This window comes from Peromyscus maniculatus, chromosome 11 (assembly GCF_049852395.1).
Source record: "Peromyscus maniculatus bairdii isolate BWxNUB_F1_BW_parent chromosome 11, HU_Pman_BW_mat_3.1, whole genome shotgun sequence".
Classification (NCBI taxonomy): Eukaryota; Metazoa; Chordata; class Mammalia; order Rodentia; family Cricetidae; genus Peromyscus; species Peromyscus maniculatus.
The window spans coordinates 42,752,426-42,779,168 of NC_134862.1; the positions used below are offsets into that span (position 1 = coordinate 42,752,426).

Sequence of the window (26,743 nt, forward strand, 5' to 3'; positions counted from 1 at the left end):
CAGGAGCAGTTTGCTTCTCAGCTGGGCTAACAGAGGAAAGATTTAGACTTGGCAAAGAATACTTGCTTTCTCAGCTCTACCTCCCCCGTCCTGCCAGCCCCATAAGCCCTTGTACATATCTCCCATTTTGCTCCCTAGCAGGAAGGCACCATGCCCAGCCCAGTCATCCATTTGGCTTCGCCTACCCCCTGGGGCCTCTGTGTCCCCTAGCAGCAGCCACCCTCCTGGCTCAGGCTTCTAGGTGAGGCAGAGCTTTGTCTGGAGCTCTGGCCCTCTGTCTGCCAAAGAGGAAACCCGCCCAGCAGGCCTGTCTGCTGGCTGCCCTCTCCAGTGTGCCTGAGATGGTATGGCGGCAGGCGGGCTGAGATCCTTGTCCTCTTCTTTTCTCCTCTTGCCTCCTGGAATCCCTTTCCCGACCCTACTTTGCTCCATCAACCTCTCAAGGCTGGAGTCTCCCCAAGAGCCCCTCATTTCTGGCTGCCTAGAAGCCGACTCGGAGCCGACACGGGCCCCACCTGTACCAGGCATCCTTGCCAAGTCCTGGAGAGCTGGGCAGGTGAACGGGCCTGGCGCTGGGCCCTTCCTCACAACTTCCCTGCCCCTTTAGCAGAGAGGCTTTCCCTGAGTCATTGAGGACCAGCCTGGCAGCTCATCTAGCGAGGGGAGGAGAGGGAAACCCTCCCAAGAGAGCGCCTGGGCTGCTGTGTGCTGACCTGCTCTGGGTAGGGATGAGGATTATCCCTCAGGTACCTCCCCAGGCCCCTGACTCTACCCCACCAAATCTCCCCTATATCCCCACTCCCCTCATCTATCTCTTCTTGGGTGCTGGGAGGGGGAGTGTTCTCTTGTGCCTTCTAAAGTAGACTTGTTTTTTAAGAAAATGCTCCAGGTGGTAAAAATGACGCTTACACAGGGATGCTCTGTACACAATGTGGTGAGACTCACTCAGGTTTGAGTGGGGAGGGGTTGCTTTTCTGCTTCCTTTGTTTTTGTTTTTTCTTTCTTTTAAGACACGGTCTCCTGTAGCCCAGGCTGGCCTTGAACTCATTAAACAGCTTTAAGCTTCTGGTTCTCTTGCCTATACCACATTTTATGGGGTGCTCATTTTGAACTCACTCAGGGCTTCATTTCATGTGTCCTGGATGAGCACTCAACCAACTGAGCCCACATCCTCAGCCCAGGCTGCTTTTTAATATTTTTTTTCATTCAAGACAGTCCATTAACAAATAATGATAGAATTATCATGTGGGTGGGGCCTTGCAGGGACTTGACATTAATTCCTGCTTCTTGGGATATTTCTAAGTTCAGAAGTGACCTCCATAGTATAGTCTCCAGCATTGTGTCCAGGATGCAGCTGAGATGCTAACCCTGGAAGTTAAGGGCAAATCACTCCCAGTCCCTTCTGATCCTGGTTATGAAACCAAGGTATCCATCACACTTATCCATTGTCACAGAGAATCTGCTTTCCCAGAGTGATGTCAACGGAAGGAAGCTGAGGCACAGTGGAGGAGAGAGAAGGGGGAGGCTACTGACTGTTTACCACAGAAATGGGGCTGTAGCCTTGTTGTTTAAAGCTTGTCAATAGTGCATGCAGAACACAGGTGTTGGGGGCGTGGCTAGCATCCTCATCCAAGGTCACCAGAGACCAGTCTGGGTTGAAGACTAGGGGATCCTGGTGTTTTATAAATGGGTCCCAGCTCTCCCCTAATGTTTTTCCTTTAAATTCATTGTGTTGGGGATATGGAAGCATCAGGATTCCAGCAAAGCCCTCCTGCTACCCGGAGATGGTCCCTCTGTATGGGGACCGTCACAGAGCTGAAAGGCAGGCTGGGTGCATGAGGCCCCACCATAGTGCCAAGCCCATGGGCAAAAAATTCTAGCTTTCTGCAGTCTCCCATGGGAAGACTCTGAAAATGCTGCTTACCCATGTGCAGGCCCAGATGCCCTCTGGGGGGCAGCCTTGTCCTGCCTGTGGGAGGGCGGGAAGGCTGCGCCCACCAAAACCCCTTCTTCTCTGAGGGGAGGGCTGCAAGGGTGCTTAGCAGCTTGTCACTGGTGTGGATGGAGTTAAACCTTTCCGGGGACTATTTACTCCTGATCCTAAGTGACAGCTTGGGGAGGGAGAGTCACGTGGTCCTGAAATCCCCACGGGAGCCGATGGAGCATGCCCAGCTGCTTCTGCCTGGGAAAGGTGCTGGATCCTGCAGTAACCACAACAGCATCCTCTCCCCGGAGCCAGGGACCTGCCAGCGGGAAGGATGACTGATTAGATCAGATTAGATCCAGTGCCCCGCTCTTCGGAAGGGGTCCCCAGGGGCGGGGGAGGAGGACCCCAGCTGGCCCGAGCTGGGGGAGGGGTGCCTCTGGAATCGCACTTGGCGCTCTCAGCGCGGGATCACACCTCCGAGGCCCAGCCGGTGAGTCCGTTTAGGTGCATCATATCTAAGAGGTGGGAGGAAGAAGGCTGGGCTGGGGCAGGACTGGCAGCCGATGATGGCCGCACAGGCCAAGGTTGCATGCACTGCAGTGAACTGCCTTCTTCATCCTCAGCCTTGGCAGCCTTACTTGGGGATCATGGATGCTGAGAATGCTAATTATAGCCTTTCTGTGACCTCACCCCCTTCAGAATTCCCCAGAAGGGCCGACACCATCTGAATTGATTTCGTTCGAATTGCGTCCCTGGGAGAGGGCAGCCTTGGGGCTGCCAACCTCCAAGGTCCAGCCCCACCCTACCTCTAATCTTATAGGAAGGAGAGATGGAAGAGTTCAGGGGTCAGGTTCAGGTCGGTGGAGGCTCTCTTTCAGCGGGAGGGGTCAGAGGCTCTTGGTTTCTCAGGGGGGGCATCCTCGGTTCTTTAGGTAGCTGCTGAAGGGTATGTGGGCAGGGGGTGATGAAGAGTGAAGGAACACGCAGTGTTGGTAATGGGAAAGCAGGCTGCTGCTGTTTAGAGCCTTGGGACTGGGCTATTGTGTGAGGAGTCTGGGGATGAAGTGGCCAGCAATGGGCAAGGGAGGGGGAGGGGCGAGGAGAGGGGAAAGAGGAGGAGGGAGAAACGGCTACTGGGAGATGCTCTTTGAGCCTGCAGGCCAGTCTGGCGGGGAGAGTGAGAGGTGGGAGACCCTGGATGCAGAGAGAGGCGGGCTAAGAGGGCATGGTGGGAGGAGGGGAGCGGAGGAGAGAGAAGGACAGGGTCCCCAGTAAATGTCCCAAGAAGTGGTGGCCTTCAGGACTGGGCAGCTCTTCCCAAGTCCCTCTAGACCTCTCGCTCTCCATCTGGCATCTTCCAGTGGCGCACTCCGGCACGGGTCTTCAGCATGTGTGGGCGGAGCCCTGGCTGGCACGCCTCTGCCAGAGCCCCTGTCCAGATGGCTGCGGGGCACTGCAGGTGCCGGCTTGGTCCCCACCCCGGGACCTCGGAGCCCTGTGGAAGTGGGGAGGGTTCTGCGGCTGCAACTGTCCAGCTGCACCCTCCACCTCTGGGCAGCTGCGTTTTAACCTGGGCAAGAGCCGAGTCCATCCTGCCGGCGGAGAGGGGTGGGCCCCTGTCACCGAGCCTCGGCCGGCGGCCGGAGGGAGAGGGGAGCAGGGCGCAATGCTCCCAGAGCGGTGGCAAGAGCAGCCCCCGGCACCTGCACAAACGCAGAGCTTTCCATTGCAGAAAAGAGCAGGGTTCTGTGTCTCCGCACAACCGCGCAGTGCTGGGCCACAGATATGAATTATTAAAAGCCCTTGGTTTCCCCATCGGGTGGCGAGGTGATAAACGTGTTAGCGCCGTGTGTAATTAATCCTGGTGGCGTGCTGCGTGGGCTGGAGACAAAGGGGCCTCCCTCCCCCCCAATTGGGCTGCCTTTTTCTTTTTTCCACAGGAAGGCTATGGTGCAGGACGCATTACATAGATAATTACATTTAGTGTGTCTGCCTGGATGATTGAGTTAGATTCTTCCTGCTCGGTGCAAATGAAGTAATTACTGAGGAAATCGAGGAGCCCGGCGCCTGCCCTGGGAGGGCTGCCTTCACAACCCTCCCTCATCTAGGCCCAGTGGCGCCCAGGGGTGGGCTCTTGCAAAGGCACTCTCGGTTCCTAGGACCGACCTGGACTGCACCCCAGGCAGGGGTGGGTTGTCACTGGGAGCTGAGTAGGCTGTGGCTGATGCTCTTGTTTTCTCACCCCTTGCCCAGCAGCCCATTTGATGGTCCCTGGACATCCATTTGTCCCCAGGGGCAGGGGAGGAGGAAGGTGGCTGCACCAGTGAGAGCTTGGCCTGAGGGACAAGGCCCAAGCAGGAGGTTGGCATAGCCAGCCAAACTGGCATGAACGTTTCTCTAGTTAAAATGCTCTCAGAACCAAACTTCTTCTTCTGGGAGGAGGTGGGGAGTAGGAAGTTGGGAAGTCTACTTCAGGTAGACTCTTGCTGTGTGTGTGTGTGTGTGTGTGTGTGTGTGTGTGTGTGTGTGTGTGTGTGTCCCTGCCACTGACGCTCCTTAACCTGTCTGTACTTGCTCCCCCCAAGCCCCCCTGAGCCCTCAGACAGCCTGGGGGACTCCCGGGGACCCAGCCTCCTTACTTCACAACAACTTCCTGCATGGTGGGAACATTCCCCTGTCTGAGTCAGACCCTTTGGTTCTGGGGCTTTGAAGCTTTACAAAACAGGCAGGCTTCTCTTTCACACGGGATTAAAAAAAAAAATGTGTTGCTTTTGAATACGCTGTTTATAGTCTACATGTGGGTGCAGTGTATTCCACATAGCCATTTTTGAACATTTTAGGCTGTCAGCTTTATTTTCCTTTTACAAATAAACACAATATGTACAGTTTTTGTTTATAAGGGTCTTCCCATGCTCCCCTGGCATTTAGGATTTTTTTCCCTTAGTATAAACCTCAAGGCACAGAATTGATATGATGGTCTATACTTCAAAAATTCTATTCTGTACTAAAATAGTTATTAAACATAGAAACATGAAAAGAGATTTGGTATCTGCTTCAAACATTTTGGTTGATGTATCTTTTTAGAATTCATTCACAAACATATGAGTAGATTTGTTGTGACAGCATACATATATGCCATAAAGTTTTGTTTTTTTGTTTTGAGACAGAGTCTAACTATAGGCCTGGCTGGCCTGGAACTTGCTATACAAACCAGGCTGTCCTCAAACTCACAACCATCTATCAGCCTCCTAAGCTGGGATTAAAAGTATGTTCTAATATGCCTGAACCATTAAAATATTTAGCCAGCTGTATATTGCTGTCATATAAGCATTTTCCATGTCATTATTGTTTTTTTTACAAAATTTTAAAGTGGCTTCCAGGGTTGGGGATTTAGCTCAATGGTAGAGTGCTTGCCTAGCAAGCACAAGGCCCTGGGTTCGGTCCTCAGCTCCAGAAAAGAAAAAAAAAAAACCACCAAAGTGGTTTCCTAATATTTCATTACATGTTTGTTCCAAATTTTCACCTTTATGTTAAAGTGCCTATTTCAAAATTTTCACCTTTTATAAACAATTATAAAATGAAATATACATATTTCAATCATTACACATATCGATGATATTTCCCCCTTGGGTTACATTTCTAAAAATAAAATTGCTGCATACTTTAAAATATTTGGATAAAGTTTACCAAATTCTGTATGCAAAAGCAATTACTTACATTCCTAGTAGTTGTGTATAAGAATGCATTTTGTAGCTGGGCTGTGGTGGCACACATCTTTAATCCTAGCACTTGGGAGGCAGAGGCAGGTGAATCTCCAAGTTCAAGGCCAGCCTGGTCTACAGAGTGAATTTTGGGACAGCCAGGGCTATACAGAGAAACCTTGCCTCAAAAAAAAAAAAAAATGCACTTTGTAGGGCTGGAGAGATGGCTCAGTGGTTATGAGCATGCACTGCTGTTCCAGAGGTCTGGAGTTCAGTGTCCAGCATGGACGTCAGGTGCTCACAGCCACCTGTGACTCCAGGTGTAGGAGCATCTGACGCCTCTGACTTCCAAAAGGACCTGATCTCACATGCACAAACTCAGGACCCCCCCCCCCCCCCCCCGCCCCGCCCCAGCATTTTAAATTTCAAATAATTTTTTTTAAAGAATGCATTTCGCAGGCCAGTGGAGATGGCTCACTCATAAGTGTTTACTGTGCAAAGCATGAGGGCTCATCAGTATGGCTGTTACCAGCACCGGAGAGAAAGAGGAACCTTGGGGATTGCCAGCAGCAAGTCTAACCAAATCCGTCAGCTCCAGATTCAGGGAGAGACCGATCTCAAAAAGTGGGTGGAGAGCAGTAAAGGAAGATACCCAAGATTGACCTTTGGCCTCCACACTCATGCATACACAAACATGAACGTACACACACACACACACACACACACACACACACACACACACAGAAATTTGTGGCATGACTACCAGCCCATTTATGATAACATCTTTTATGGCGATAATTTGATTTCTTTGCCATTTCAACTGCTTTGATGAGTAGTGAGATCTAATATTTTTGCGGTTTTTGTGCAGTCACTCAAAAGCCAGACGGGTGTGCTGTTGGGAATGCCGTGGGGCAGTTGGTCTGGAGGTGCCTGTTTATCTCTGTAGACTTGGGGATGTTAGTCATTATTGTGTGGATTCAGGCGGTGTGGAGACAGACATCTGTGCCCTGTAGGATAAGCGTTTGGTCCTAGGCTTTAGTTTACATTTGTACCTTCTTGGGATTGGCAGGAACTCTGCTCTTCAGGCTTAGAGTGCTTGGTTAAGGTGAGGCCTCGCCTGAGCATTGAAGTCACTGTCTGCCCGGTCTGACTCATTACCTGAGAGGATCATGCATCCCTAATTGCAAATGCCAATTTGCTTCTAATTAGTCAAATGCTTGCAATTACCCTGTTAAGCTCAACCCGGCTCTGGAGGTTGAGGTCATTTTCTTGATTTTGCTTGTTTCCTGGGTCATCACGAACATCAGTGGCTTTCTGGAGACTGCAGTCAGCCTGTTGGCCTCACCTGAACCTGGGGCTACCTCGCTGCAGGTATGAAAGGACACAAAAGCTGTTTGGGTGGGTTATGGACGGGAGCGTGGTACAGTGCTCAGAGACTTGCTGGAACCACAAGGGAGGCATAGGATGCAGATTCCCGTCCCTCTGACATCCTCCTCTCTAAGAGGAGATAATCTACTGTGTACTAGAGGGTCCTAGATTGCAAAGAAATTTTTTTCCCCCTGAGACAAAGTCCTACAATGTTGTAAAAAAAAAAAAAAAAAAAAAGAATCTTATAATTCACAGTCTAATAAGGGAGCAGGCAGGTGGGCAAATGATTGTTCTGAATAAAGTAGATATATTCTATAGCACAGCCCAGATAGACTTTCCTGTTAGGTCAGTGGTTCTCAACATGTGAGTTGTGACCCCCACAGGGGTCATAGATCAGACATCCTGCATATCAGATATTTACATTATGATTCATAACAGTAGCAAAGTTACAGTTAGGAAGTAGCAACAAAGTAATTTTATGGTGTGTGTGTGGGGTCACCACAACATGAGGAACTGTATTAAAGAGTTGCAGCGTTAGGAAGGTTAGGTAATCCTGACAGGAAAAGACTTTCACAGACAGAGATGTGGCGTCATCTTAGCTTTGTGACCTTGGACAAGTCCCTTGACTTAAGTTTTGGTGGCTCTGTCAGCAACGTGAGACAACATGCTTGTAAGGATCAACCAAGAAACTTCACATGCCGGGTGGCGGCGGCGGCGGCGGCGGCGGCGGCTGCTGCTGCGGCGGCTGCTGCTGCTGCGCACACCTTTAATCCCAGCACTCGGGAGGCAGAGGCAGGTGGATCTCTGAGTTGGAGGCCAGCCTGCTCTACAGATCGAGATCCAGGACAGCCAGGGCTACACAGAGAAACCCTGTCTCGAAAAACCAAAAAAGAAAAAGAAAAGAAACAAGACTTTGCACAAGGCACCCAGAGCATGACCCAGCATGGTAAAACCAGAGGGGTTAGTGTGTTTTTTATCACTGCCGTATTTTCATGGAGAGACAGCATGTGCATGGAGAGACACACACATTGCATGCATGTTGACTCCCGGACGTGCTCAGAGTGGGAGGAGGGTGGGAGACCCCGAGTTAGGCTGCATGACAGCCAGCCTGTGGCTGCTCGGTCTGAGGGACTGTTTCTCATGAGAGTGACCTAGCTCTAAAAAGGCTGTGGGTGGCTGGTGAGAAGGCTCAGCAAGTGAAGGAGTTTGCTCCCGGCTTCAGCATCTCAGTTCCATACCGGGGACCCACGTGATGGGAAGAGAGAACTGATTGCTGCAAGTTGCCGGCTAGCCCTGTGAGATATGCGCATGCATACGTACACACAGGCAGACAGACACACAACACGTGTAATTTGAAAGGTTGGCGCCAGTGGTCTACATAGTGAGTTCCAGGGCAACCAGGACTATATAGACAGAACAACAATAACAACAAAAAAGGCTTGGCTGGCAGGATCAGGCTTGGGTGACTGAACCAGGGAGGTTTTAGCATGTGGTTCATGCTCCTCACTGGAGGAGACTGCTTCATGGGAAACAGAGGTCCCAGACAGCGGGAACTTAATTCCCTCAGGCATGCAGGCCTCCTAGCCTGGGCCAATCCCGCCAGCAACATCCCAGCTGCTCAGTAGCCTGGTTGGTCCCCTGACCTTCCTATGCAAGGCAGCCTGGTGGCCATGCTGGGTTGCCACGGTAACTGGCAGCCTCCCAGCTGAGTTGCCTGGGTAACCAGTTAGCTGGTATTTGGGGGAGGGGGGTGCTGAGCTGGAGGGTGGGGATCAACCTCAAAAGAGATGGAGAAGGATAGGGTGGGACAAAGAGGAAGACGGGTGTGTGCACCCGGGCCGGCCCTCTCCTCTTTCCTTCAGGGGACTGATTGGGAAACTCAGAGAAAAGCAGGACACGATGCCGGGTTGTCTCTGCCTCCATGTATGCTTTTCCTTGTGTATGTTTCCTGGCATGGGCCATGCAAACACAGGTCTCAGTCTAACACACACACACACACACACACACACACACACACACACACACACACACACACACACACACCCCTCTCCCCCTGTAAACATAGTTTCCTCATCTGCAAAACAGAGGGACTGATTTGGATCTGCCTGACCAGCGCAGTCCACAGTGGGTCCGCTCTTCCACCTTGATTTTCTCTTTGGTAGATGCTTCCCAAGCTTGTCACCTGCTTTCAGGGTCTGAGCCCAGTTTGGTGGCAGGGACTGGGGTGGAGGCTGGGACCTAGAGTTGCGACTCAACCCCTCAGGAGCTTACCATCCCAGTCGGCTGAGGGCAGAGAGCAAGTTACACAAGGAGGATGCCTTCAAGGAAGTTTGAAAGGTGACCCAGGAGGGGATTGTTTGGGAGGCTCATGCGCTTTATCCTGCTCCAGTAACAAGTGTGTTACCTCTGCTTGCCACAGCTTCCAGCTGTATTCCAGGAAGCCTCCCCGCCACCTTCTTCTAAATATAGCCTTGACCCTTCACTTGATTCACACCCACTCGTGAGTCATGGAACGGGGTTTGAGAAGCACTGTGAGGATGTGAGGAACCCCAGTCTTTCTCTTAACTTCTGCACCGAATATTGCCTGTTGGAACCTTGCAGCTTCCATGTGTGAGGTAACCAAGGCTCAGAGGTCACACTACTTGTGAGGGTCACAGAGGCAAGTCACAGAGTCAGGGCCTCAACATGGGTATATTGCTCAGATTCACAGACTGTTCCTGGTCTACTGGCTTAGTTAGGGTTTCTGTTGCTGTGAAGAGGCACCATGACCACGGCAACTCCTATAAAGGAAAACATTTCATTGGGGCTGGCTTAAGGTTTCAGAGGTTTAGTTCATTATCGTCATGGCAGGAAGCATGGCAGCATGCAGGCAGATGTGGTGCTGGAGAAGGAGCTGAGAGCTCTACATCTGGATTTGCAGGCAGCAGGAAGAGAGAGACACGGGGCCTGGCTTGAGCATTTGAAACCTCAAAGCCTACTCCCAGCGACACACTTCCTCCAATAAGGCCATACACACGCCAACAGGGCCACACCTCCTAACAGTGCCACCCCCTATAAGCCTCTGGGGGCCAATGACACTCAAACCATCACATCTACTGAGTCTGTTGTCCTGGGCTATTATTCTTGTTCTTTTTTTTTTTTTTTTTTTTTTTGAAACAGGGTCTCACTGTGCACCCCAGGCTGGCCTTGAACTCCCAGAGATTTGTTTGCCTCTACCTCCCAAGTGCTGGGATTAAAGGTGTGCACCACCATGCCCAATGATAGATTCTTTTTATACAGAGAGAAAGATAATTGTCATCTCACCGTGAAGGACCTGGACCGTACCCAGAACTGGGTTGCTTTTTGTCTGTTGTTGGGGGGTGAAGGGATGGGTTGGAGAATGATGCAGAAAAGGAGGCTTCTCTGAGGTGACCTGGTTCTCCCAGTGTGAGGGGAGTCAGTCCGGGAAGGAGAGGAGGAGGAGAGGCCTTGTGTGGTGAATCCTCCTGATGCCTTCTGCTTGCTAAGTTCAGGGGAGGTGATGGAGGGTAGATTCTCTGTTGGGTTTTTGGAGCCGTGCCTATGAATGTCCAGCTTTTAGGAGTGTTTCTGACAGAAAAGGCTTAAACCGGGGCTGGAGAGATGGCTCAGAGTTTGAGAGCACTGGCTGCTCTTCCAGAGGTCCTGAGTTCAATTCCCAGCAACCACATGGTGGCTCACAACCATCTGTAATGAGATCTGGTGCCCTCTTCTGGCCTGCAGTCATACATGCTGTATACATAATAAATAAATAAATCTTAAAAAGAAAGAAAGAAAGAAAGGAAGGAAGGAAGGAAGGAAGGAAGGAAGGAAGGAAGGAAGGAAGGAAGGAAGGAAGGAAGGAAGGAAGGAAGGAAAGGCAAGGCTTAAACCAGTTCCCAGAGAAAATGGCCTCTCATTTCCTAGCTCCTTTACAGGACACCATGGTGGTACTGACCAGCAGGAGGCTACAGTGTTTGGGATCCACCACAAGCCGGCTTCTATGGGAAATCTCAGAGCCTAGAGGCTGAAGTTAGCCGGGGCTAGAGGGATGGGGTCCAAGTGGTTCTGGAATACTCAGGCAGAATGCTGGCCAAACTCACCCAGAGGGGTTAGGAGCACGTGGAGAAATTCATACTGCTGGCCTCCACTTTGAACTGTGTGAGCTTTGTGAACGCGTTCTGTTTCTCAGTCTCTCTGACCAGCTTTCCTTTTAGGTGGAGGGAAGTACTTAAAGAATGGTTGGTAATCATCCCTCCCCACAGGGACTTTGCCCTTTGTAAACAGAGTGGGCCAGGTGTTTGCAGCCCAGACATCTCCTTACCGTTTGGGTGTATTCCCTTTATAGCCCCAACTGGCTACAGCCTTGAAGCCTGGACCAGGTGGGGTGGGGCTCAGACCTCAGCAGTGTCTCGATCAATCTTGGCTTCGTGTTACCATGCTCAGTACCCACAGACCACAGATCTGAATGACCTGCCAGACTTTGTAGCCCGAGGATAGAATACTTGACACGAACAACTTCTGAGAGGATGGTTTTATTTTGTCTCAGGGTTTCAAAAGTTTCGCTCGGTCATTGTAAGGAGGGTATGACCAAACCAAGCATGATGGGAAGGGGGAGGGGCAGAGGAAGAGAGAGAGAGACAGAGACAGAGAGAGAGACAGAGAGAGTCTCACATAGCTCAGGTAGGTCGGATAACAGGTGTGAGCCACCATGCCAGGTCCCTTTTTTCTACTCTTAATTCCATCCAGTCTATGAGATGCCATACTTATATTCGTGTGGTTCTTTCCCTCCTTCCTTCTTCCTTCCTTCTTGTCTGCTTCCTTTAAAACAAAACAAAATAAACAAAACAAAAACAAGGCCTCAGACATAGCTGAGGAGGACCTTGAATTCCTGAGGTTCCTCCCTGGACTTTCTGAGTTACTGGTTTGCACCACACCTGGGAATCGACCCCGGGACTTTGTGTATGCCGGATGAGCACTCTTCCAACTGAGCTACATCTCCAGCCTCCCCTTCGTTATCCTTTCTAGAAACACCCTCACAGATACACCCAGAGATGTACTTTGCTAATGGGTTCTTCTCAATCCAATCCAGATGACAATCAAGATTAATTACCATAACTGGCAGCCCTCCCAACTGTAAAAAAAAACAACAGCATTGGAGATACCTGCTTGACTCAGGTGTCAGATTTGAGATTTCCCCCCTTTGATCCCTTTGTAACCCATCAGGTCAGTGTGGTGGGGAGTTCAGGTTGGTGTATAATTCTGCTTCTGGCTGGGTGACTAGGGACCGGACATGGTGGGTTTCTGATGATAAGACCTGGTAGTTACAGGACTGTGCTGGAGTGCAAAGAGGTTGGTTGTCCGGTGCTTAACAATGGACCAACTCACATTATGAAGGTGTGTAAGTATCTTTCACATAGGGGCCTGTAATCTCTGCATTCAAATATTCTGCCATTGTACCCAGCCAGTATCCTGTACTCTCAGCTTGCATAGAGACATCTTTGATTATCCCTTTGAACCTATGAAGAAACTATTCCTAAGATGATCATATTGGGAGGTAGGGAAGGAATTTATGGATATTTTCATGGTTTCTCCCTAGCCTTCTTATTACCCCTCTTTCAACACAAACTGTGAGTTAGAGTGAGATAACAATGCCCCTACCCATTACTTGTGGCTGCTCACGATGCTCCGCTGACCACCTCTTCCCGGGTGTCCAGGCTGCACGCTGGAGGAGGCAGGTGGCAGGTGCTGGAGGGCCCAGGTGGCTATGTGACGCTCACATTGACATATTCACACGGGGCCAGGCTGGCAGCTTCTCTTAACTTAATCTAGAGGAACTCTGACCCCACTTGAAGGAAGTTCTGAGGCTTTACAGGCAATACTGTGGCAGTGAGGGAGTCAGAGCCTAGTATTATCCTTCTTGGCTCCCTCCTGCTCCTATGCCCTCAGGGGAGTGGTGGCATGGGATGGTAGCTCCTCTAGCTGCCATAACGTCTCACTGCAGCAAGGCCTGAGGATCTTCATTTATACCCAGCATAGTCACTGGACCGCAGCCAGCATGGCGGACTTAACCCGGCTTCTGCTTTTCAGTCCTCGCCTCTTACACCTTCCTGCTCTGCCTTGTTAGCTGCCAGCCTGGTGAGACATTCAGTGAGTAAGGCCCCTGGCACCCTGGTAGCCTGCCATCACCGCCACTATCGCTCTGTATGTTCAGACGTGAGTAAGGATGGTTGGTGCCGAGGGTGGCTGATTCCCCGGTGCCTCCCGCCAGCATTGAGGTCAGGTGAGTCTTCAGAGAAAGGAGGGTGTCTTTGTAGTGGCTTTAAGGGGCTGGAGACTAGCCCTCAGGAGAGGAAGCAAGACACGGAGTGGGGGGGGGAGTTATGCTGCTCTGTTCTGGTGCTGAGAGAGTCACCCCACCAGCTGTCTGGTACCCATACTTGGGAGGATGGACTGTGCACACAGCTTCCGAGGGAACAAGATGGAGGGCTTTCAAGACCCTGTCTCATTTTGAAGAAAGCAGGACAAAGACACTAAGCTGGAACACACAAATGTCTCTGAGTGAGGAGGAACCTCTAGGGAAGAGGGCTACCTGACTAATACAGGAGGCCTGGCAGGCAGGGATAGAGCTCAGACACCTTTGGACGGGCTGTGCCTGGTCCAGCTCTTCTGGCTTTTATGCTCGGAAGTTCCCCACGGCAAGCTGCTGCTGAGCCCTGGTAGCGAGTGTGAGACTTAGAGAGTCTAGATCGCAGACAGGACCTTTCTCAACCTAGATGGAAACCATCTGGATCAGGCCCTGCGTCTTCTAAATCTCAGGTCAGAACCACGGCCAAAGTCATCAACCCACGTTTACGAAGCTATTTCTTCAGCGGTGGCCTTTCCTCGGCCGAAACCGCTGGTTTGGAAGTGGATGTTCTGAACTAGTCCACTGACATAAGTGTTCTCTCTCCTCAGCATGCCTCTCCCACAGCAACCTGTACAGTGCCTCTCCGGAGGAGGTGCTAGCTAGGTACCTTTTCCAGCTTCCCTAGGCTCGGGGGTGGGGTTACATACAGTGATACAAATGGTGAAGGGATCCTAAAGAGGACCCTGCCCTCAACACACACCTTTTCCTGGGCTGACAGTTCAGATAGTTAACAACCTGCCTTCTGTCCCAGAGCCAGGATGTCCTGTCCTCATCGTTGGCTAAAGGTTTGCCTGATGGAGCCGGAGCCCACCTTGCCTGTCCCTCTCTACCTTCTCCCTGGAGACACGGTGGCACCACGCACTCCTAGGCTGTTTGGATAAAACACAGGACTATTTCGGACTTCTCATTTATTTATTTGTTTGCTTATTTATTTTGAGACAGGGTCTCACATAACCCTGGCTGGCCTCCAACTTGCTGTCTAGCGAGTTGAATTTCTGATTCTCCTGCCTCCCAAGCATGAACCACCACACCTGGTTTGTGCACAGTGTTAGGGATGGAAGGTTCTTCGTGCATGCTAGGCAAACACTCTGCCTGCTGAGCCACATCCCCAGCCCTTCCAGACTCTTGGTAACTGGCTGTACCCGCCGTTAATATTTCCTTGAGAAGGCACACGCTCTTTTGAGGCAGCTGTGAGTTTATCTCTCTGACAGGACCCCTCCTGAGATAGTGGGTCGGGGAGCAGGGAGCTTCCAAGAGCCGCCCTCCCTCTGGCTCAGTTTACAGGCGTCCTGGTCAAATTTACATCTGGCCATTGCTGTCTCTCTCACCGTTACGCACCCACCAGCCTCAGTGGGCAAGCCTGGACTTGATGCAACTCACTGTAATCACTGTGCTTCAGGATTCAAGGCACAGTGTTTCTCTGGGCAGAAAGGTCAAGACCAGAGTGGGGTTTAGTATCAACCTTGGATGCTATCAGCCAGCCCCTACTTGAGTATCCCCATGGGGCTTTGCAGAGCCACTGTGCCATTGTTGGGCAGCTTCTGATCCTTGGGTCCTTCCTGAATGGCGAATTTGACTTTTCTTTTGTTGAATTTCACACTTTGGTTCTGGTGCAATGTCCTAACTCTCCTTTCCTGGGCTTCCTGTCTGTCATCGTCCCAAGAGGCAGAGGACGAGTCCACAGAGCCCATGCTACAGTGGAAAAGATGAAGTCTCCGGCATCTGTCGGCCTGGGCTTTCACCTGGCTCCATGCTTAATAGCCATGCGGGCTAGTTTTTATGTCAGCCTGACATGTGTTAGAGTCATTTGGGAAGAAGGAGCCTCAGTTGAGAAATGGCCCCCACATAATTGGCCTGAGGGCCAGCCTGTGGTGCATTTTCTTAATTAGGAATTGATGGGGGAGGGCCCTGCTCACTGTCATGGGTGCTATAAGAAAGCAGACTGAGCTGGCCACGGGGAGCAAGCCGGTAAGCAGCGTCCCTCCCTAGACTATGAGTACATCAGTTTGTGCTCCAACTTCCCGCCTTGAGTTCCTACCTTGACTTCCCTTTGGTGATGGACTGTGATGTGGAGGTGTGGAAGCCCTTTCCTCCCCAATTTGCCTTTGGCTATGGCATTTAATCACAGCAGTAGAAACCCCAAGACACTAGCTATGAGCTTCATTTTAATTCTTAACTTCCTTGTGCCTCAGTTTACCCTTCTGCAAAATGAGGTGTTGGTAGAACCTACCTCTTTTGTTGAGGTCAATTTGCTGATACTTGTAAAAAAAACAAAACAAAACAGTACTTGAAAAATACAGGCAACTTAGTACATGGTGTCTTTTAATCCTCTCTTGAAATAAGTACTGTAGCATTGAACACAGTATTTCAAATATGCTCTGTTCAATGAGGCTCTGATACCTTCCAGCTTAACAATATATTTCCGTAATGCTAGACTGAGTTTGCAGATTACCGGTGTTTAAACTGAACTCATTCCTGAATCTGCTCCCCTAGATTATCTTTCCACAGAGAACTGCTAGGCTTAAGTCTCCCCTATCCCACATAAAACAAATGATCTGAATTAGAGGAACATGCAGTGTCAAGGGGGGACCAAAGCAGCCCTTTGTATTGGTTGCAAACGCACAAGAGCCCCTGCTGGCGCCATCCTGCTGTCTGCCATTCTGTGGGGAAATCTCTGGACCTGCATGGAGCTGAGCTAAAATCCTCCTCTCTCAGCTCTTCTCTCTTTCAGAGGGTCTCTTTCATTTTTCTTTGCTGGCTCAGTGTATCCACTTCTCGCCTGAGCGGAGAGCATGTGCTGTGGGGACCTTCCTTACTTCCTGTTCACTGTCTTCTACTTTAAAGTTTCCAGGCTCATGGGGGAAGGGACAAAGGTGTTGCAGGCATCGTCACTGTGCCCTCTAGACTTCTGTGGCTCAGTAGCATCTAAATTGCCAGGGAGCTTCTCCGGAATGCAGGATCCCAGGCCTCACTTCAACAAGATCCCCAGATGATTATGAGGTGCATCAAAATCTGAGAAGCATTAAGTTAATAAGTCAACTTATAGAAGGGGGCGGGGTTCTAGCTTCTAAAGTCATTCTCTCTGTGTGTATCTCTATCTCTGTTTCTCCGTCTTTCTCTCTGTGTGTCTCTCTGTCTGTCTGTCTCTGTCCCTCTGCCTTGCCCCCCTCCACCTCTGTCTCTTGGCTGGACACGGAGTACAGGGCAGGCAAATTCTCTACTGCTCAGCAGCATCCCTGATCTCTGCCCTTCTTCAGAGTTCTGCTGGTCAGGTTCCAGACACAAAACTGTTTTCAAAACGTTTGGTCACTAAATCTGTTTAGTTCTTGGTTATGAACACCTATAATACCTATCTATAATCCTAGCACTCGGGAGAACGAGGCAGGAGGATCATGACTTTGAGGCCAGCTGGGGCTTTAGAGTGAGACCCTGACTCAGAACTAAACCAAACCAAAGAAGCAAAAGCAACCCCGAATCAGACTGGCCAGACCAATGCTCTGTGTAGATGGAGTCCCGTGACTCCGGTTCCATCGATAGCATGCCTTCCAGCCCAGCGCAGGCCTCAAACCCCCAAGGACAGTTGGGGCCTTGTGCACTTTCTGGGCTGGTTTTGCACCATGGTTGAATACATTTCACTGATGTGCAACTGTTAGGTCAGAACACGGAATCTTGGCCTGCCACAGTTGGTTGCTGTCCCTCTCCGCTTGGTCAGGAGACACCCTGATACCCATGCCTTCAAAGCAGATGCCAGGTGTGGTGGCATGGGCGCTTGAGGGAGAGGGCAGCTTGGCTGGCCCATAGTAGACAACTAGGCGTCAACGTTTTATAAAAGTTCTCCGGGTAATTCTTACGTTAAGCCAAGGAGGGAGACTCTAGATCCAGTGTGGTCCGACAAGCATCATCCTTGTCCTGTGGCCTGCATCTTGGAGACTGGTCTGTGGCAAGAACAGGGCCCTGCTGGCCCTGCACAGGGCATACCGGGCAGGACTGGAGGGGAGGAGTTGGTGTGTGTGTGTGTGTATGTGTGTGTGTGTGTGTGTGTGTGTGTGTGTGTGCATACTGTACATGAGTAGAGGCCCATGGAAGGTGTGGGATGTCTTGCTTCATTGCACTCTACCTACTCCCCTTAGCGGCAGTCTCTCACTGAACTGGAGCCAGGCTGGCAGCTTCTCTGTTGGTCTCTCACCCCCGCCCTGCCACCCGGATATGATTTTTTTTTAAAGATTTATTTATTATGTATACAGCATATGTGACTGCAGGCCAGAAGAGGGCGCCAGATCTCATTACAGATGGTTGTGAGCCACCATGTGGTTGCTGGGAATTGAACTCAGGACCTTTGGAAGAACAAGCAGTGCTCTTAACCTCTGAGCCATCTCTCCAGCCCCGATTTTTTTTTTTAATGTGGATGCTGGAGATTTGAACTCAGGTCCTCATGCTTAAGCAGCGAGTGCTTTCACCCACTAAAGCCATCTTCCCAGCCCCCAAATATTGTCAGGGGAGTGGCTTTCTTTTTCTTTCCTTCTTCCTGCTGGTCCTGAGGATTGAATCTAGGGCCTCAGGCCTGCCAAGCGAGCACTTTACCGCTGAGCTCCAGCCTCAGCAAGGGGGGGTGTCTCCTCTCAGCTGCTTGCTGGCCCGTCCCAGCTCCCCCCCCCCCCCCCGCCCCCGCACTGGACAAAAGAACCAGCTTTGACTTCTCTGACCTGAATGGCTTCTCTGTGTTTCTGAGCTTGCCGCTTAAGGAAAACTAGTCACAAACCAGCAGAAGCTCTGCTTGTGGACTCCAGCTGGCTGGCCACCTGTCTGGCTCCCCCTTTGTCTTTCTCCAGAGGTGGTAGCTCCGGGAGGCCTTCTCCTGCCTTGCTTCCCGGCCACAGCCTCCCCACAGGCCAGGGACTGCTCCTAGGGACGCAGGCATATGCAGTCATCTAGAACTTGGCTCCTTTGAATCACCCCAGCATCCTTTCCAACGGTGCCCAGGACGCACGTTATCTTCTTATCCACTTCCTCCTGCAGGGGCTGCTGGGTCCCCGAGTGTCTCTGCAGTGGGCTTGTTAATTGGCGCTTCAGCTGGCTGATTGACTGTAATGGGGGTGAACATTTATTTACCCCGGCAGCCGCCTCTCAGACAGCTGTTAATTGCAGGCATGAGAGAGACAATAATTATGGGATAATGCGTGGCTTTTGTGTGAGTCCTTCGCTGTGCGTGTCAGCAAACACTGGTGGGCTTGTTTCCTAACATTGGGCTCCCCCGCCGAGGAGATGCTGCAGCCCCTCCCCCACACGCAGCCCCGTCATCCTGCAGCCCCTCACGAGCTGGCATCCCTTCCCTTCCCCTTCCCTGGGGCCTGGGATTTTAACCAAATCCACCCCCGTGATGGAAAGTGTTTTCACTGGGCTCCTTTAATCCCAGCAATCTGGAGGCAGAGGCAGGTGGGTCGCTGAGTTCGAGGCCATCTTGGGAACAGATCGAGTTCCAGGACAGCCAGAGCTACACGGCGAAAACCCTGACTCAAAACAACACAGACAGAACAAAACTGGGGGAGGGACGGCCTTTTTGGGTGGGGAGAGAAACCTTGCCTCTTTCTGATTCCTGTTACGCAGTTATGACCCCATTTTTAGACTTTGTATTATTGACTGACTCATTGACTGAGATGGAATGTCACAGTGTGGCCACTTGAACCCCTGGGCTCAAGAGATCCGTCTGCCTCAGCCTCTCTGTGGCTGGGACTTGTTGGCGAATGCTTCCTTTTGGGGGCTGGGGTTGCTGAGGGTGGAGCCAGAGTCTTACATATCCTAGACGCTATCACCCAGCTACATTCTGATACTTCTAAAAAGGTGGCAGCCAAGCGATCTTCTAAGCAGCATCATGCATTACCAACTTTACCCATTGGGGGAAAATCGTGTTGTAAGTCATACTGACCTGGGCCACAGCTGGAAGAGTGGAGGAGAGGAGAGCTCTCGAGTCAGAGTTTTCCCCCCTCCTCCTCCTCTTCCTCCTCCTCCTCTTCTTCACTACAGAGTTTTCTGATGCCCTCCTCCCCGCTCCCAGCACATGCTACTTCCCTTTTCCCCTTGGGTCCCACTCATTCACAGTAGTATGGACACAGTTCTGATTAATTATTGCTGCCTAGCAGATAACCCAAAACATGGTAGCTCAGAACAACACATCACTGCCTTTAGCTCAGTGGGCCGGGTGGGGCTCTTGCTCGAGTTTTCTAATGTCCGTGTTATCATCTGAAGGTCCCCCCTGGATACACAGACAGAGTCCCCATGTGACTAGCGGGGGATGCTAGTTGTCATCTAGGATCTGGATCTGTCATCTGGCTCCTTGAGACAGAGCAAGTCTCTTGATTCTGAGAGGCAGTGTCTCAAGAGAGCGTTCTGGGCTGTAGTGGAGCTCAGTGGTAGAGCACTTGCCTAGCATGTGAGGCCCTGGTTCCATCCCTACCACTATAAAATGTACATGAACACACAGAGAGAGAGAGAGAGAGAGAGAGAGAGAGAGAGAGAGAGAGAGAGAGAGAGAGAGAGAGAGCAAAACATATCCCAAGATGCCCAAGTGGAAACTTCAAGGCCTGCTATGGCCTTTTAACTCAGCCACACCGCATCTTATCTCTTGTATTCTGTCAAACTGACCGAGGGAGGCATGGGCTCCACCTCCAAGGTGAGGAGCACCAGACCAACTTGCAGCCATCTTTGACCCTCCCCCATACTGGCCGCCTGAGGCACGATGGACTAGGTGCTTATGAATTCTCCCTGGTTCCACCTATGAGAGGCCCCGCCCCTTCACTTCCCATCCGCTCCTCCTGACCTCCCCTGCCGCAGAATCCTGCCCTTGCTCAGAAGTCAGATGAGAGTCACGTGGGCGCTCTGGGCTCTTTCCTGGCTGCCCACAGGAGCTGGCCTCTGCTCTGTATCCCTCCTCTTCATTTCTAGAGTCCAGGGCTGTGTCTTTGTCCCCTCGTCCCCCATGGCTCCTGCCACATGCTGCCAGCATTCAGTTACTCCTGGGCTGTGCCCGCTGAGTTATAAACTGAAGGCAAGGACGCTCCGTGTTCTCTGTACCCCACCCTAGAGCCTAGTAAAGTGCTCGGTATATAAATACAGGCGTCCATAAATCCCATTTCCTTGCCCCCTTTTCAAACATTTGGTGTCCCACTGTGGGTTGAAAGAAGGAGCACATTGTCTTGGTGAGGAGGGTGTTAGGGAGACAGTAGACTCCGACTGAACTTGCCCTGTGCCCCTTCTGGCACTCACTGGAGCGTTACATTATTATCCTTCTTTGTTTGGTTGGTTGATTGGTTTTTCGAGACACGGTGTCTCTGTGTAGTTTTGGTGCCTGTCCTGGATCTCGATCTGTAGCCCAGGCTGGCCTCGAATTCACAGAGACCCACCTGGCTCTGCCTCCCGAGTGCTGGGATTAAAGGCGTGCGCTGCCACCACTGCCCGGCTTACATTATTATCTTAACTGTTACCACAATTTGGGACATAGATGACAGTATCATTGCTGTACAGATGATGAAGCTAAGAAAGAAATTACATCTGTGCAAGGTGACATGGTTGGGTCACATGATGAGAAAGTCACGGGATCATGATTCAAAACTAGTGTCTGGGACCACAGAGCATGAGCACTCTCCTGTACTTTTAGACTCCAGGAACCTCAGGTTCCCCATCTGTAGATCAGAGAAGACCATCCCTATAGAATAGGGTGCTTTGGATGGAAGGGAGTCTGGCATCTAGCTGGTGCTTCCTGCACATTTCCCACCTGCCACCGTGTCTTGTTCTTAAGCACCTGACGATGTTCTGCGCATCTGGCAGTCTTCGTAGCTAGTCAGTCACAAGGCTGGGGGACTTGCCCTCAGCATCCTTGGTGTGAGAGTTGTTCACCAACCCATATGTCTACATACTCCTCCCATGGAGCCCGGATGTGGGGTTGCAGGGTCCTGTCCTTGTGTTCCTCCAGAGATGCCTTTCTTCCCCGTACCCACAGAGCAGACAGACAGCTCTCTGGTCCCCCAGCCCTGTCCCCTGGAGCGGCCGAGCTGGGGAACTCCACCCTCTCGCGTTAATTGCTTTTGTTTGTTCTTTTAAAATTAATTCCAGCAAGAGCTCATTAATTCTCCTCCTTTCCTCATCTTTATGCATGCCCACCCTGCCTCTCAGTTCTATTCCTGTCCTTCTGTCTCTCTGTGTGTGCTAAAACGCGCAGGGGCTCCATTCCAAGCAGTTGTGCCGTGTGAGGTCTCCCCGGCTGAACCCGGACACAGGCCGTCACGGCGACAGCAGCTGTTTCCTTGGTGTGGCTGGCGAGACATAAAAGTTGCGTCTTCTGTTTCCTGGTGCCCTTCCATCTTATTCTGGCTCTGGCAACACGTTCTCAGGCTAGAGACAGGTTTAGGGGGCCGGTAGTCTAGTCTGGTGTTCCATCCTTTCCCAAGCTCAGTTCACCTCCAGCTGTCTGGTCTGGCCGCTGATGCATGGCGTTGAGGAACCAGAAGGCAGAGGGAGTTGGAGATTTTTCTTAATTCTTCTTATTCATCTCTTTAGAGGTACAAACTAAACAGTCTGGGCATCTAGAAAGAGGCACAAGAGCCTTAACATCCCCCACTCCTTGCCTTCAGGCCCTCGTTTTGCACAGTGTCCATCCTCAGACCCAGCTCCCCATCACCCTGCTCCAGCCCTAGCAGGAGTCGTATTTTTGCGATTCTGTTCTGGCTCCTGGCCTGAGTGTCTAGAGTTTGACAAATCTTCATGCGTGTAAAGCATTCCTGTTCCCACGGGAGCCCATGGGAGGCTGAGGTGGGGGGACAAACCAGCTTAGTTAGTCTGTGTGGTTCTGGATGTTTCCTTGCAAAGGCATCCTGTAACCTGCGGGAGCTGGGGCACTGGAGAGGGCCGGGCCCAGGCAGATGCTTAAAGAAGCGACATGGGTAAGGGAGCTCTGTGATGACAGATCCTTCAGAGCTATTTCCAACACCGGACAGGTGGGGCTGGCAATCCAAGTCTTAGGGTAAAGTGGGACGGTGGAGACAGGGTGAAAGGGCATAGGATATCCTAAGATATCAGACAGGCATTGGGGGCAGGGCCCCTTGGAAGGACGCTCTTGACTTCGGAGAAGATCGTAACATGGAGACTTCTGCTGTGGAACACCTGAGAGATGATCCAGGCCAGTACTGGAAGAAGATTGCCAGAGCAGGGTCTGAAGGCCTGAAAAGAAGGTCTTGGTGTGCCCTGTCCCGTCTTCTGTGCCCTGCCACCCGCGCTCGATGCCTGGCTCTGCTCAGCGAGCCCGTTGGTCCCCTGGGGCTCAGAGCGCACTGTCTTAGACTAGAACAAGCTGTGTGCTGTGTGTGTGCGTTATCTGTTTCCTACCGCCCCACCCACCGGCCACGAGTGTGGAACGCTATGGTCACAGACAGGGCTGCTTTCCTGCAGATGAAGAGGGGTCCCCAGGGGAAGGGACTCCCTGGCCCTGGTTTGTCAGCAGCAGCAGCAGAGCTGAGGAGAGTCAGCAGGGGGATGGGTCTTGTGTGCCTGTGGTGTTTGTGTGTGAGAGTGTGGGCGTGTGTGTGTGCCACAGAACGTGTGGAGGTCAGAGGGCAGCTTTGGGGGTTTTCTCCTTCCACTGTGAGATCTAGGGATTGAACCTGTTCTCTCTCCGTTCCTCTCTGTCTCTTTTTTCCTGAAGTCATTTTATCTCTGCTTATCAAAATTGATGCCATCTCCTTGACACGGCCAGCCGTGGAGATGAGGGCTTGTGATGTTGTCCAAAATGTTGTTTGCCTTTACCTAGCTGCTCTGGAGGGCCGGATATCCACTGCGCCTTAACAATGCTCCGAGAGATGGGATCCCTGAGGACTCTCCTGCTGAGTACCGCCTCCCTCCCTTTCTCCCTTCCAGAGGGGCTGCTCCGAAGCCTGTGTCTGCCAGGGAGGGAAGGGAGGGCTTGACCAAGGCCCAGCGTGGGTGTCTGGGGGGAGCGGCTGCCTGCAGTGCTGGAGAGAAGTCAAGCTGACTCCCTCTGTTCCCCTCCGCCTTCCCAGTGTCCATCCGTCCTGGTTCTCTGGCCTGCTCTGGCAAAGACGGGAACAATTGAGTGGAAAAGTGCCTCTGAGCGTTTCCTCTACAGCTGATCTGCCAAGCCTATGGGAAGTGTGGCTGGGAAGAGCGGTGTGTGTGTGTGTGTGTGTGTGTGTGTGTGTGTGTGTGTGTGTGTGAGTTTCAGCTACACACAGGAGGAGGCTCTCTGGTGATGTTGCTTGCACAGTGTGGTGACGCTAACAATGTACGCTACCTTTCACGGTTGCTGGAAGAGTGGACTTAATTGTTTTCATAACAAAGAAATAAGACTCTGAGGTGATTCGGATGCTAATTAGCTTATTCTAAAATAGCCTATTGTTCTCCATAAACATATACAATTAGTATTTTATATAGTCAGTTTAAAAAAAAAGGGACAGATAAGAAGGCTTAGTGGGGACAGGGGCTTGCTGCTAAGACTGACGATCTGAATTTGATCCCCCGGACCCATGGCGGGGGGCGGGGGGGGGGGACTGACTCCTGAAAGTTGTCCTCTGACCTCCACACTCACACCACCCCATAATATAAAAATTCAAAGTAGTGGGCCCAGACCCCGCCACTGTGATGAATTAGGAAGCTCTAGTTAATTTTACGGGCTATTTGAAGGGTGGCTTGGAGAATCAGAGGCTTTAGTTTGTGTAGAGGATTGAGACTGGACTGTACTGACCACACGGGGGAGCGGGCATGGACTTCCGCCTCAGTCTCCTGACTCTCCTCAGCATGGAGGGTCTTCTCTGTGTTGTGTGTCGAACTCTCTCTCTCTCTCTTAAAGACGTATTGCTATTAGTTTTATTTGTGTATGTGTGTAGGGGTGGTATGTGCATGTGAGGGCTGCTTCCCCGTGGAAGCCAGAAGAGGGCATTGGACTCCCTGGAGTTTATGGGTGGTTGGGAGCTGCCCGCCCTGGGTGCTGTGACCCAAGCTCTGGCTGGTCCTCTGGAAGGTCAGTGAGGGCTGGTCACCCCCGAGTCATCTCCACAGCCCCTGTCTAGAAACACAGTACCCAGAAACACAGTCGGTTCAGGAAAACTCCCCTAGTCATCTGTCTGAAGTGTGACCAGTCCATACTGCATGTCCGCTCCACCCCAGCCCATCTGGAACACAGGCAGGTTCTAGAAGGTTCTACGCCTTGCTACGCTCAAAACTAAAGTACGTTTTGTGGTCAAGGCGAGGGGAGAAATGGCCCACCGCTGGCTCTCTTTGGAACTGACCACGTCAGAGGGGCCTTATATTCTTGTTGCTGTTCATTTTGAACCTTGTCTTATTATATAGCCCAGGCTGGCCCGGAACTCAGACCGCCCTGCCTCCGCCCCCTGAGCACTGGGATTACAGGTGTGCACTGTCACCTGGCTAGGAATGACTGGTGACCAGGAGCAAAATGGTTGGACAGTTGTTTGTAAGGGGGTCTATTGCCAGCGCGACCCTGGGTCGAGGCCCTCAAATGTGCTTGGTGCAGACGTGGAGCCTTATGTCTACAGCGCCTGAGGGAGTAGCCTGAGGGCAGACACAGGGGCTGCCCCTAGGAAGCAGGCCTAGGCCTCCCAACACACCACAGCCATCCCTCGCAGGCTGAAGCCTGGCTTCTGAGAAATGTGGCAGCCAGGCTGGAGCAGGAGAGATTTCAGTTCTCACCAGGCTTCTCCTCTCCCTTAGGCATGTATAACAGGATGATTTCCCAGCGCCTTTAGGTCCCAGTTGTTCATAGCAACCAAGAAATGAGCATCATCTAGGGCCTCCTCCTTTGGCTTATATGAAGCTACAATGGAAAACAGTCAGTGTGTCTAAAAAGCTATGCAGATGTTCAGAGAATATTATTATTGTTGCTATTTTGGGCTTCGTGTATCCCAGGCTGGCCTTGAACTTAAGAGGATGAGGGTGACCTTGAACTTCTGATCCTCTGCCTCCACCTCCCAAGCGCTGAGAGTACACGCACGAGCCACTACACCTAGTTTGTGGGGTGCTGAGGTTGAGTTCAGGGTTTCACGATGCCGGGCCAGCGCTTTACCAACTGAGCTACATCCCCAGCCTCAGAGGTTGTTATTGATACGGTTGTTGTTCTAGGGAGGGGTAAAGAATGGTTGGAGACCTAGATTGGAGCTCTAGTTCCGAGGAGACATGCTTTCTTCCGGGAGGATGAAGAAAGGGCCATTGGGTGTGATCTGCCCGCTTCTCCATGATGCCCGCTTTGGACCAAGTCCTGGATGGTCAGATAAACGTCTGCCGACCCCTGAGTACAAATCATGTTATTTGGACCACCCTCCCATGCTCTCTATTCCTTCCTTCCTGTTTTCCCTCACACGGCTCATTTCCCTCCCTGTAGAGTTGGGGGGCTTTGCCCAGAGTGTGGAGCTTAGAGCCTGGATGCCCTCTGGCTTGGTCTGCGTTTGCCTGATCCTCATCCAGTGGAACACTGCCAAGCCTGACAGAAACCTGCGCCCTCCTTGCTGTGTGGGCAGGGCCGCTTGTTTATGATAACGATACCCTGCGTTTATGGAGCGTCTTTGCTGTTGAGAGCTTTCTCTCTGAGCATGCTCCCATCCTTCTGAGGGTGCAGACTGAAGGAAAAGTCACAGTGACCTTGGGTCACTCTCAGGCGTTCAGCGGTTTGCTTGAAGTCATGCAGCCAGGAAGTGTCGGAGGCAGGGCTATCGGTACTGCAGCTGGGATGAGTTGCAGGGTCCCTTGACTTGCTGGCCGCTTCCTCAGTGTCTAAGAGTTAGGTCTGTGCCTGCTTGCCCTGGCTTTGAGGGAGCTTGATTCACAGGGGACCTTGGGACCTGTGGTCCCTCAAGATCAGTGAGAGCAAGGAGGTGCGAGGTGGACTTGGCCTAGAGGCGATTCTGTGGTGGCCATCTCGTGACTGCCCAGCATGGCCATGAATATGGAACAAGCACCTTGGTTGAATACTGTGGTCTGTCCCCTACAGCAGTGTGTCCCAAGAGGCGGGCTCTGGGCCAGCTTCTTTGATTGGCTGTTGGGGTCTGGGGTGGAGCATCTCCTGGCATGCTGCACCTTAGGAGCAGGTGGAGGAGGGCACTTGTGGCTCTCCCCAGAGCGGGCTGCTCCCTGAGAAGTGGACTATTGGCAGCACGAGGTGGTTCTCACACACCCTTCCTGGCCGGCCGGTAAGGGCTGTAAATTCAGGCCTGGGACTGTGGGGGACTGGGGTGGGAGACTGGCTGACCCGGCTGCTGGCTTGATTTACATATTCCGGCAGCATCCCTCTACTCTCACTCACTCCCCATGGTTGATTCATCCCTC

At 51.7% G+C, this 26,743-nt stretch overlaps 1 protein-coding gene and 1 long non-coding RNA gene across 27 annotated transcripts in view; one reads left to right on the forward strand and one right to left on the reverse strand.

Moving 5' to 3' along the window:
* The window catches only part of Plekha6 (pleckstrin homology domain containing A6), a 139,162-nt gene that overhangs the window by 15,298 nt on the left and 97,121 nt on the right, over window positions 1-26,743 (forward strand). Inside the window, exon 1 of one of the 26 annotated variants that reach the window (XM_076547401.1) lies at window positions 2,180-2,417. The exons of 22 other annotated variants lie outside the window; for them this stretch is intronic. Coding sequence is in view for 2 of the 4 variants with exons in the window: in XM_076547382.1 (XP_076403497.1) it covers window positions 26,486-26,607 (122 nt within the window). In the remaining 2 variants the exon portion in view is untranslated. Of the gene's footprint in view, window positions 1-2,179; window positions 2,418-26,475; window positions 26,608-26,743 lie in introns of those variants that run through there. 3 more of the 26 variants (XM_015986738.3, XM_076547382.1, XM_076547396.1) reach the window with 3 other exon arrangements.
* Window positions 1,172-5,375, reverse strand: LOC143267782 (uncharacterized). Its single transcript, XR_013043260.1, has 2 exons — window positions 2,402-5,375; window positions 1,172-2,243 (listed from the first exon to the last, which is right to left on the reverse strand). It is a non-coding gene; the product is annotated as an uncharacterized LOC143267782 (long non-coding RNA).